This window comes from Seriola dumerili, unplaced genomic scaffold (genome assembly GCF_002260705.1).
Source record: "Seriola dumerili isolate Sdu_G_001 unplaced genomic scaffold, Sdu_1.0 BDQW01000219.1, whole genome shotgun sequence".
NCBI lineage: Eukaryota > Metazoa > Chordata > Actinopteri > Carangiformes > Carangidae > Seriola > Seriola dumerili.
This window is the reverse complement of record NW_019174474.1, coordinates 4,939,164-4,951,426: the sequence shown is the minus strand read 5'-3', so window position 1 is coordinate 4,951,426 and position 12,263 is coordinate 4,939,164. Positions and strand designations below refer to the sequence as shown.

General features: G+C 40.7%; 2 protein-coding genes across 2 annotated transcripts in view; one reads left to right on the top strand and one right to left on the bottom strand.

Annotated features, from left to right (window-relative positions):
* Nucleotides 1–5,352, top strand: part of LOC111228482 (membrane-associated guanylate kinase, WW and PDZ domain-containing protein 2-like) — a 75,403-nt gene extending 70,051 nt beyond the window's left edge. The window contains exons 19-22 of the mRNA XM_022754377.1: nucleotides 588–807; nucleotides 917–1,060; nucleotides 1,648–1,786; nucleotides 2,863–5,352. Coding sequence (XP_022610098.1) covers nucleotides 588–807; nucleotides 917–1,060; nucleotides 1,648–1,786; nucleotides 2,863–3,557 — 1,198 coding nt within the window. The 3' untranslated portion in view covers nucleotides 3,558–5,352. The remainder of the gene's footprint in view (nucleotides 1–587; nucleotides 808–916; nucleotides 1,061–1,647; nucleotides 1,787–2,862) is intronic.
* A 1,194-nt stretch (nucleotides 5,353–6,546) lies between these two features.
* Nucleotides 6,547–11,573, bottom strand: LOC111228490 (endoplasmic reticulum-Golgi intermediate compartment protein 2-like). Its single transcript, XM_022754391.1, has 13 exons — nucleotides 11,144–11,573; nucleotides 10,946–11,054; nucleotides 10,721–10,767; nucleotides 10,535–10,602; nucleotides 10,311–10,351; nucleotides 9,542–9,643; nucleotides 9,300–9,392; nucleotides 9,105–9,160; nucleotides 8,852–8,950; nucleotides 8,665–8,762; nucleotides 8,414–8,576; nucleotides 7,453–7,532; nucleotides 6,547–7,320 (listed from the first exon to the last, which is right to left on the bottom strand). Exons 1-13 carry the CDS (start codon nucleotides 11,247–11,249, stop codon nucleotides 7,252–7,254), a joined length of 1,131 nt encoding a protein of 376 aa, XP_022610112.1. The 5' UTR covers nucleotides 11,250–11,573; the 3' UTR covers nucleotides 6,547–7,251.
* Between the last annotated feature and the right edge of the window lie 690 nt (nucleotides 11,574–12,263).

The window sequence follows — 12,263 nt, the reverse complement described above, 5'->3', positions numbered from 1 at the left end:
GTATATGGATGAGTGTGCCATCCTCTCCTTGCATGCCAGTAAGTTTGGGAGAAAACCTGTGACTGCAGACAACTTTTGTCCCACTCAGACTCTCAGTCTCAGACTGGTTCCTGCTTTGTTGCATAACACCACTTAGCTCTTACAGTGCCAGTGAATAATTTACCTTAAGGTCTCGCTTCTATAATGCAGGAACCCAGCGATCAGGCCCTGTATCAAGATTATGAAAGTGTGGGTGCGTGCGTGGAAGGGTGTGTGCATGTGAGTGTCAGATCAAGACACTGAGAGAAGCACTCCCAGAGCTGTGGATTTGTGCCCATTTTACAAGTGGGAACTTGATAAAAGTTTCAAAACATAGTGTGATATTTCCATCCTTTTACTGGTGAGCCTCCTTGGCTGCACACACGCAGTGATCCTTATACTCTCGTCCTTCACATGGCAAGTTAAGCTCAAATGTGTCCGTATACATATATATTCAAGATATGTGGGGAATAGGACACCTCCTTCCTTTACGCTTCTTCGAAACAACGCTGTCTCCATCATGGCACAGGCTTCTCCTCTGATTTTGTTCTGTTTCTTGATCCTCACAGGTCAGAGGTAAAAGCCAGACAGGACGTCAAACCTGACTTCCGCCATCCTCCATTCACTGATTACAGGCAACCTCCAGTAGACTACCGTCACCCACCAGTTACTGATTATCGACAGCCTCCGACGCTGGACTACAGACACCCGCCTGGTCTGCTGGACTTCAGACAGCATCCTGCGGCTGCACAGTTTCCCCTGGGGATCCCTGCTGACTTCAGACCACAGGTACAATAATTTTCTGCCTAGGCTGATGCTGTCTTGAGCATTAAGTCTACATATTTATTTATTTATTTGCTGTAGGTTTGCTGCAAGTTCTGTACATTTTGCTCTGCAGGATTTCGATTACTTCACAGTGGAGCTGGAGAAAAGTGCAAAAGGTTTTGGCTTCAGTATCCGCGGGGGCAGAGAGTACAAGATGGATCTATTTGTGTTGCGCCTGGCTGAGGATGGTCCTGCTATACGTAATGGAAGGATGAGGGTGAGATGGCATGGATGAGATTATAAAAACTATATATTTACATTTTTTTGTCTTTGGGAGATGATTGGAATTGACTGTCAGTCAACAACAGTTGTTGAAGAAATGTAGAAAGAGTGTAATTAATACAATCACAGATGTGCAAATAGAATATGGAAAATGTTTGTCCATCTTGATGTCCATCAAAAACAATATCGCATTACACGCTCAAGTGTGATATAGTTCACCAGATTTAAAGATGATTTTTGCCTTTAAAAAAGACAGCAAGTCTGCCCTTCTGCTATACTTATTATATGTCACTTTTTCCTTTGTTAATTCAGATATTTATTTTACTGTCTGTCCCATCTTCTTTATGGAGCAGGTATACCTTACAGCTTAGGAAAGGGGGAAAGTAAGTAAGTACATGTGAACTCAGTGACCCTCTGCTCACTCTCAGCAACTCCTGTTGAAGTGCATTTGGACAAGGCACTTAGTGGCTACTTGTTTCCCAGTTGCTCCAGTGGAGACAGTGATTGTGTAGAAAAGACAACTTTCCATGGATACACACAGTTTGACAGAAATCGACCCTGTCCTCTTTGCTCCTCCTCCAGGTAGGGGATCAGATCATAGAGATTAACGGGGACAGCACTCGTGACATGACTCACGCCCGTGCCATTGAACTCATCAAGGCGGGTGGCAGGCGGGTCAGGCTGCTGCTAAAGAGAGGCACGGGACAGGTGCCAGAATATGGTGGGTTTGCCCGACACAAACTGACGTCTCTAAATGTCCAACCCTTTCCACTCTGTCTCTCACATTAGTCTCTGACCTGATCTTTTCTCACTTTCATACTAGAGATTCAATGTTTGAGGTTCAACATTACTGTGTTTTAACCAGAATGGCATTTATTTCTGCAAATGCTGTATGTTTTACTCAAGAACATATTAACATGCATTAATATCTCTGCATTTTACTCCTTCTACTCTGTCATCTGACTTTAAACAGGTCTCTATGTGAAAAACAATTTTAATCAAACAGTAGAATAACAACTTGCTCTCTAGCCTTCGTGTGTTGTAACCCCTCTGCTTTAAGTCTAATGATTGGTATAGGCTTTTACTTGCCTTCCCTTAGGAATGGTACCTTCCAACCTCTCCATGTGCATGAAAGGTGACACACTAAGCTCCCCCTATTTCTTCCTAATGGGCCACTCTAAAGACACGGTTTGTGAAAAACTGCACGTCTTTCTCTCCATACTGATTAATCTTTGTGCTCTATAGATGTGCTCTAGGCATGCATTCATATGTGCATGCTCATGAGTTTATGCATGAGAAAATAGCAGCCGTGTGTGTGTGTGTGGGTGCGTGTGTGTGGGTGTGGGTGGGTATGTGTGTTGTAGTAAAAGAGCAATATTTTGAAGTGATTCTCAGATGAAACTGTGTCCTGAAGAGGGCTGTGAAGTAGACTGTGTCACTCAACTGCAAATATATGAATTCTTTTCAGGCACCGAATAAACCCTGTCACACATGCCTGTCTGTAGATGAAGTGTAGATTTATGAGTTATTAGGTGTAACATATCTTCTACATGGTCAGGTGTTTGCTGCTTTCACACATTTGCATGCAAGTTTGCCTGACATTATATCAGGATGTGGTGTGTCACTGTGTTGTTGTGTACATCTTTCTCTCTCTCTCTCTCTCTCTCTCTCTCTCTCTCTCTCTCTTCTTTTTCCTCTTCTCCTCTTTCTTTTTCTCTCTCTGTGCATGTGCATGCTGGTTGTGCCATTGTTTTTTCATCTCAGTCCACCTGAGTGTGTTTTGTTCCTCCCCAACAGACTGTGCCAGCCCCTGGGATTCCCTTTCTACAGCCCACTCTGCCCTGCAGGAAGTGACCCTCGAACCCCACCCGAATCCATTGCTCTCATCCCATCCAGCCTCAGCCCCAGACTCCCCTCATCAGCTCCCTCTAGAGGCCACAGTGTGCATGGCAGACAAAGCTCCACAGCTGACAGACCACAGCTCCATTAGAGGGGCTACAGGTGGCAGGTCCACCCAGCAGAAGTGCATCATCAGGGGGCAGGGAACCCCTCAGGGGTCTGGAGAGGTGGACTGTGGACCAGGCGACAGACAGCCTCGGGCTTTGCCTACTAAAGCTGTCCAGGGGAGGTCCGTTGAAAGACGAGAGAGGCAGAGGGAGGCTTGCTCCCCCTGCTGTGAGAGAAAGGGCCTGCACACACAGGCGGTGAGCACTGTCTGGCCCTGGGACACATATGTCAGTGTGAATTCAAATGGAGCCTCTCTGGCCAGTGCAGATGGACATGTCAGCCTCCAGGAGAGGCTGGTGTCCAGAGGTCTATTCGCTAGAGAAGACGATAGGGCCAGTGGCCACAGTGGGCTCTGCTGCCCCGCTAAAACTATGGAAGATCCTCCTGCGAGGAGTGCAGCTGCCTCCCCTGGGCCCTGGAACGTCCCTGGGTCTGATAAACTGCCTGGCACCCTGAGGTCCTGGACCTCCACAGTAAGCAGGTAGAATGGATCTAGCTGGTTTGGACTGGATCACACTGTCTGGCTCCTCATTCAGTTCACCATTGGATGAACAGTAAATCTCCCTTGCTCTCTCTTTCTGTCCTGTTTTCTTCTCCATCTAGTTCTTAAATCATATTTTGTTTCATTTGTTCTTACAAGATGATTATTACACCCACCACCTTAAAAAACAGAGGAACTCTCACAGCTATTGTAACATACAGTATAAACCCAGATGGAGGCATTTTGGACCCACGGTTGTAACAGCTGATGTTCTGATCACAAATGAAACCCCGTTGTCTGATTCTGAGTGGAGCTGTGCTTTTGATGCGTACTTTTAACCGCTCAACCGTATCTGGCACAGATTGGTTAGTGCAACATAACCTCAGATGGAACAAGGTTCCTCACAGGAGAGACATATGTACAACCAAGAGGTTTACTTTTGCTCCATTTTCTCTGTGCAGTGGGAAGAATGAGACTACAAATCTGATGGAGGAAGTGACGCTGAAACTCCTGGAGGACATGGCACTGACCCGAGTGACAGCCTGGTTAACGTGACATATGTTAAGATCTCACACGCCTACCAATATATCATATACTGTAAATGTAAAGATGTGAAAAATATGTACATTTGGTAAACTCAAAAATATACCTGTTGGTGTTTTTTGAGGCCGTGTTGTAGTTAGAAACATTGTAAAGAAAAGAGAAAAAAACACCAGGACAGTATTTTAGGATCACTATTTCCATGGCCTCGTCTATGACTACATATCAAAGACTGTGCAAGTCACCAAACCCAGACTGCTGAGGGAGGCAGTGGTCGTGTGCATGGATGTAAACCACCATGTCATTAAACAGGGACTCACATGTCTTTTAGAGGTAGAGTATAGAGAGGACATCCTCTGTGGAGCTGACCAGTTGGTACTCATATGAGACAAAGAAGATCTTTTTTCCATCAAATTGAACTTTTGAGTGACTGACAACAGTTGGCTTAGTAAGAACTCATAATACTGTTCTGAGTTATGTACACCAGATCACAAGTCAACCATGCAGTCATTGTGCAGAATTATAAGCTGTGCTGTATTCATTTGATGCTCAACAGAAAAAGTTTGTCCAGTCTATATTTCCCATTTCTATGCCTTTTTACTGTGCTACGTGTACCACATCACTGTGGGAGAGGGGCATCGGTGTGGGGAAGAGGAGGCCGATGGTTATGAGGTGGGGCAGAGTGCCTTACTCAAACTAATGCAGAGCTGTTGCCGTTGTGATTTGCTTTGGGAACTGAATGCAAAACAGATGTTAGTGACCATGCACACATTTCAGCAAAATGTTGAGTTGTGGAGCCTGTTTTCTTCTGACTTAATACCAAGCAGTATATACAGTTATCTTGATGCACTCTCAGCTGTATAGCTTATCAGTGTCAATGATTGCCGTTGTCCCCTAATGTTGAAGAGGAGATAAAATGTAGCCTGTAGCATTACATCCTCTTCTTAGAGAGTCATCCGGGAGAGTCGAGCTTTGAACGTTTATCCAGACAGGGTTATTATCTAAGTGAACCATGGTTTCTGTTGTGTCAGATGAGTGTCATTTCAGCTTTATTTGTCTATTCCACACATTTGCAGGCAGTGACAATACTCTGAATCTGAACCCAAGATTTTTAGATGATCTGTGAAATATCCGTTCGATCGCAAAGTTTTGTCACTGGCAGAGTCGAGGCATGCTGCTATTAAACTGAGACACAGATGAAGTCACTATCCCCCTGCATTTCTCCATTTTGATATCATCCATTTCTCTCAACAAGATATTTGCTCTCATTAAAATTAATCACAATAGCTTTTGAGTACTAGAGGATCATATAAGTTTAAAAAAAAAAAATAATCATAATGCATTGTGACAATGTGACTGAATGCAGCATGAAGGCAGAAACCAACCTGTTCTTGTAAACTGGTATAGACCAACTGGTAAACTGCTTTTAGCGAGACAGTGCACCTGCAGACTGGGACACTAGTAAGAACTTGTGCATAAAGCATCATCAGGACTGAACTTGACCCACACTGGTTTCTGGGTAAAACGTGTGGTCTGGATGTTTTCTGAGCTGACTTGAAAAGTTGAATACACCTGTGGTTCATGTGATAAACTGGTTAACATGTTAGTGAGGAGCATGAGAACATGCCGTTTGGCTGTAGAAATGTGTTTACTCTATGTAGGTGAAAGAATATGTCATCCAGCCCTCTGTCTCCATCCAGGCCGTCCCCCTGCCTGCTGTGAGTGATTTTGTATACAGAAACAAAAAAATGCTTTATTGGAACCTGTGAAGGATGGCACGTTCATAAATCCCCATTGAGATCAAGTATAACTGTGTAGTGTTAATTGTGTACTATTCACCTTGTACAGCTGTATTCCTACAAATATGGTTTACTGTATCATTGATACTGTAGTTTCAAAGACGTGAACAACTATTTTTATGAAATGCGACAGTACTGATATATTACATTTTGCTAAAAAACAAAAAACTTGTTTACTGAAAGATATTCTGAAATACTGTCAAATAAACTCTTGACATGGTGTAAAATATTCATTTCTAGAGATTGTTTTACTTATAACCACAGTGGTGAGACTAGAGCTGAAACTATCAGTCAGTTAATCGATTGACAGAATATTAATGACCAACAATTCTGACAGTTGATTAATGGTTGTGGTTGTTTAACCGAGCAGAAATTACATATTCTCTTCCAGCTTCTCAGATGTGAATATTTACTGCTTTTCTGTTTCATATAAAATTTAATATTTTCAGGATTTAGACTGTTGTATTAATTGGACATAACAAGACACCAGAGGATGTCACCTTAGGTTCTCAAAACATACAGTGAGAGATTTGATGATTTTCAAAAGTTTTTGAATATTTTATAGACCAAACACCGATCATGTATGAAATAATTATTGATTGAAGCTTTGGGTGGGATTATACCAGAATATAAATACTAACAATGGATCCACAACATGTTGAAAGTTGATTTTATTTAACAAATCAGTCTCTCTAGTTGCCACAGTGAGTACAACACAGGCACACTTGTGGAACAATTTTAGAACTCTTAGTCTTTTCACTCAATTCCCCTTTAATGGCCCTGCACACCCACACAGGTTTTTCCTTTATTGCAGCTGATTAGAACTCGTCAGCTTGAAGTTGAGCAGAGCTATACTGGGCGCTTTCTGAGGTCACCAAACTGCATGAAGGAGTCTGAAAAATGTCCTGCTTTTTCACAGGTCAATCCTAATCCGTCAATCAAGTGTATAAACAAAAATGTAACCCAGAGAAAAGGTCAGGATAAATGAAAATCCCCAAGTGGGTATAATGAGAAATTTAATACCAGGTACCGTCCATTTAATGAAGTCAGACCTACAATAAGGATGTAAATAATTTATGCTGTTCAGTCTGGTGTGGCCTTCCAGCGAAAGTCACAAAAAATTAGTGGAGGTATTGATTACAATCCTTCCAAGGTGGATGAACAGTTATGTCAGAATCACCCACCCAATAAAGATTTTTTTAAAAGATAAAAAATATTTACACATTTCTGAGCAAAGCAGGGACACATTTTCTATTAAAAACAACTTGTAAACATTTTCCCAGCATCTCACTGCTGACTGGTGGGTTAGGCTAAGATGGTGAGCTGTCAGTCGGCTGCAGCTGAGCTGCTGCTGATGTCTCATTGTTGAGAGTAATTTTCTGGAGGAACTGAGGTTTCACTGTTTTCCTGCACATCCAGAGGAGCCTCCTGGGAAGGAAGAACAAAGATTCATAATGATAACTCCAAAAGAGAGTTAAATTACTCTTTTCAGTTTGCCAATAGGTTTTAATTCAAGATGAATACCCTGTCTGCAAGGTTTACAGTCATGGATTCACTTACCTTAAGATGTCTGTAGATTCCCATTTGGAAACGACAGCAAACTACATCCACCAAGAAGCCAACCATACTATGGAGCATACCTGCAAGAGAAAAAAAAGATCCAACATTTAGATGCTGATGCTCATGACAGCTTAGATGAGGTGAAAATAGCTTGGTTGAAGCTGTTAAGTGTATTAGCTGTAGCTTTTATAGGAGAGGAAGTGCAGGTCTGCATTTGACAGACATCCATAAATAAAACAAAGTATGGTTTTTATCTCTTTCCAAGCAGCTTAACACTATAAGACAATGTCTACCCTCACACGCAGAAATATTCTTCTACCTTTTTCTGAAATACTCATCACCTCCTCCCATCATCTTCAATATTTCTGAGGAATCCAGCAGCCAGCAATCTCACATTAGATACATGTAAAGGTGACAAGTCCTACTTTTAAAAAATCATTCTTGTTCATGTGTTCAGGTGCTTGTAAGAAGCTAAATAAGCTAAGAAGCTAATAAATAACATATATAAATAATATAATATAATAATAATAATAATGATATAAATAAACATGGACACTGTTAATGTGGACTGGTAGTTTACCGTTTTAAATACATGGGTTACTGTACACCTGCTGACTCAGCTGCATCTGCAAATGTGCCTACAAAGATTTTTCCAAACAGTCCCTGCTTACCACTGCATTACCTTGCAAAAATAGCATTAGTAAGACTAGAAAAGAAATAAATAAGGTGAAATAAATGTTCCCTGTGATAGATTACTTATCTCTGAAAGTTGATAATCACACTTGCAGTTGATGGCTGCCCAGAAGTCAGGAAAGCAATCTAAAAATTTTCTTACAGTATGATCTACAGTGGGGTCAGCATTTTAAAGTGTGGCTGAAAACATCATAATGCTCCAGTGAGGTCTTTTAATATGCATCTGGTACTCAGTGAAACATTTTACCGGTTTAGGGAGTTTATCTACCTGTGGTAGAGAAAATGCCTCCGATGATGCCACAGAGTCTGACAAGAAACTGCCAGAGGGGCATGTGCTGCTCAGTGACTTTGACCATTAGTGAACTGATATCATACTTCATAAAGATCCCAGAGACTCCATGGCTGCCTGCAGCATGGTTTATCACTCGTTCCTGCAGAACAACAGGAGGAATACAAACACATTCACCATATGGATAGATATTACACAAATATACAAACATGAGCAAAATGAAAACATACCCGCTCAGTGACTGAATACTGATGTGTGTCAGCAGAGACCTGGTAGGTATTCAGCTTGGTTGGCACGATGGTGACAAAGTACTGAAACATGTGGTTAGCTGGAGAGAATGATCAAAAATCCGTCAATGAAAAAGAAAGCATATCGAAGCATAAATGAAGATAAAAATGTTTGACAACACAGACGTACAATCAGCAGTGACTTTCTCTGTCCCATCCAGTGGGTTGATAATCCCAGGGATCTCTTCTCCAAAGGACAGGTGGTCAATTCGGTGAGAAAAGTTATAAGCTGTAGCACAATGCCAAGTAGTCAAAACAGTTATTGTCAACATTTTGTGTGTCATTGCAAGCACAACTTTAATATACAGTGTGAATATCATCACCATATGGTCAAAGTATGAGAATTTAAAGTAGTTAGTTTGTTAAAAAGATAATGAACTCACTGTCATGGCTGACTAGAGCAGCTAGATGGGCGTGGCCTCTGGGATGTGGGATGGACCTGTGGAGGGATAAAAAGTTCTTCTGTCTGTCTAACGTTTGATAAAACATGCACAGGTGTAATTCTTGCAAAATGTCTAATTTCTACTAATTTATCAATTTATCATTATGAGCATGTTTATAACCATGTGGATACGTACTTGCCAACAGTAATGTGGAAATTTCCTGCCACCTTGTTAACATACAGATGTCCATGTATCCTGCAGGCACTGAGGGAAGTGGAGCTGTCCTCACTGTGGAGAAAAAGAGAAACACAGTGTGGAGGGGATCATTTTATCAAAGTATATGGAAGGTTGAGTACTTCTTGGTTTATCATTGTAATCATATTTTCAGCCATCTCTCAACTCCAAACAGAAAACGGCTTATTTTTAGGATCCTGTACCTTTGAGGCTGAGCAGGAAGAGCTCCTTTTATTGCAGTCTTGAAGAGCACATCCTGAAGAGAGTGCTCCATTCTCAGACGCTCCTGAATGTGCAGAAGAGTCCTGACAGTGAAGGACAGAAAAGTTAAGAAAACAAGGACTCACTTGGAGTGAGACCAAAGCAATTCAATGGATAAAACAGCAGTTAAATATTAAAATCAGTACAAATCAGGTAAAACCATATTGCACCAATGAGTTTACTGGTTTGTATAGGTAGAAAATACCTTTTGATGTCCTTTTTTACTAACTACTACTACTAATTTACTAACACTGCTACCTATTGATTAGAGCTCTAACAATTAACAGATTAATTCATTAACTGACCAAAAGAAAAATAACATTTATCAATGAATCATTAGTTATTTTAACAACATTCTGTGTAATATTAACATTGTTGAGTTTTGGTTGCACCAACAAAACAAGCCATCTAAATACATCAACTTGAGCTGCAGAAAAGTTATTTTTTACTATTTTGTTATGTTTTATAGACAAAATGATGAATCAGTTAATTAAGACAATAATTGCCAGATTAATTGACTATGAAAATAATCATTAGTTGCATCTCTACTACGAATGAGAGAGAGAGAGAGAGACCATAGATTGTATTATCTCCCATTAAAAGGCAACTCCTTGCAGAATGTAAATAACATAAGCATAGTCAAAATGTCACCATATTCCTTTAGGGAGTGTCCTAGATATTACAGGTTCAAAGAGTTAATTTGAATCTTACATTTGCCATAATCTTTGCTGTGGGGAGAGTTCAAAGTTGACCTAAAATGTAAAATAAAAAAATTGTCAGACAAGTATAAAGAAGCATTACCACCAAAATATAAGGGATTAAATAGGATTAAAGGAATTTTGAAGTTTAAAACCTTTAACTTTCCACTGACAAGTTTTACTTTTAGCTCCTCAACTTCATTATTCAGTAAATTAATTGTAGTAGCTGATACTCACTGGTTCATATTTTAAGCCATCAGAGGCCACCATGGTTTCTGCCAGATCCAGGACATCTGCACCTATATCTACATTCATATATACACACAAATTAAAAACACATCTGACCTTTCTCAACCAAATATGAATGAGTGCTTCTTTTAAAATAGAGCTAAAAAAAATACAATGTAAATTTCTTGTACTTACATTGGCATCTCATGGCAACTGTAATGTCAACATTTATCTTGAGTTTACTGTGAATGAAGGAGAACTCAGTTGTCAGTTTATTAGGAACACCTAGCTAAAAACTAATGCAGTCAAATACAACAGTCTTGCAATAAATTATACCTTTGTGAATGTTATAATGTTCAGTTTCGTTGTGCACGGCTAAAAACAGGTTTTAAGCAGAATAATCACATCTCAATCTCTCACCTGCTGAAGTCTTTGTCCACCTCATACTCATACCTCATCCATGTGTTTCTGTACACAAAGAACTCCAGGAAGGCAAGTACAGCCATGAGAGTGAAGGCTATCAGAGACACTGGAGAGAGTATCAACATGAGTCACTGTGGTGAGATTAAAATCACAAAATGTTTGTGTTACAGCTTTGTAGGGGTGTGTGTAGATTACCTGTCCCACCGCTGGCTGTGGACTCCACGTAGCTCTCGGGAACTTTGGGGAAGGCGTCCAACTCCTTCACCAGAGTTAGAGCCTTCTTCTTGGTCAGCCTCCTCATCTTAGGAGCAGCAGGAGGAGCAGTGTAACTTCAGGTGAATACCCTCATAAAGTGGACGTTTATTAACGGATTGGTTGTTTGGGATGACCGTTGAGCTGTCAGTCATACGTTTGTCTTCTCTATACTGACGTTGACCATGTCAACAACCGAGCTCACCGTTAACGTCAGCTAGGTTAGCAGACTAAAACATGAACAAACAAACAAAAAACCCGTGATTGTACAGTCAGGTAAGTGTTTCTTGTAAAAGTAAAAAATCGAGAAGCTCCCAAATCCCAAATTTCCGGTGAGTGTGTTATGGACAGAGGTTAGCTAGTGTGTCGTTTGACCCCGTTGTCTGAAAATAAAACAGCTCCCATTCGGACTTAGCGCCCTCTGTCGGTTCAAATTGCAACACGTATTTCATGTCTGAGAACACGGTTTAAAACTTAAAATTGCATTAACATTAAAGCAGGAGGAAAAAAATCCAAGGCATTCTGAGTTAATAAAAATGCACTTAAAATTACAATTTGTTACACCAACGGCAGATCGGGATCGGGAGGAGAGCATAAATCAAGTGAAATCTGTTTTCCCGTAGACATGTGCTTCCCTCTACCGTATAACCTGGATCCATGGCCAGATTAACGTCGTTAACCTGAACCTAACCACTTATCTGTTTCCTCTTTTCTTTTTTTTCAAATTTTAAAGCAACTCATGTTCACAAGCACCACAGACCTCACCCATAATCGAGACCTCTCTAACACAGTTTCAACAAAAAACAACATTATAGCTAACAGTAGGACTTATTTCAGGACTGTTGTAATTGACTACATTTGTTTTAGCTCGGGGTTCATAATAAACCGACAACGTGATTCATAACTATGTTATGGTACATTATCATATATGAAGACTTCGTATGTGCTATCTAATTTTCCTTTAGCAACTAAAAGCTTTTGATTCAGCCAAGACTGGATCACAAACTGGGCAAAGCAGGCACCTGCCTTGGACCCTGTACGGAATTTACCATTAATATCATTA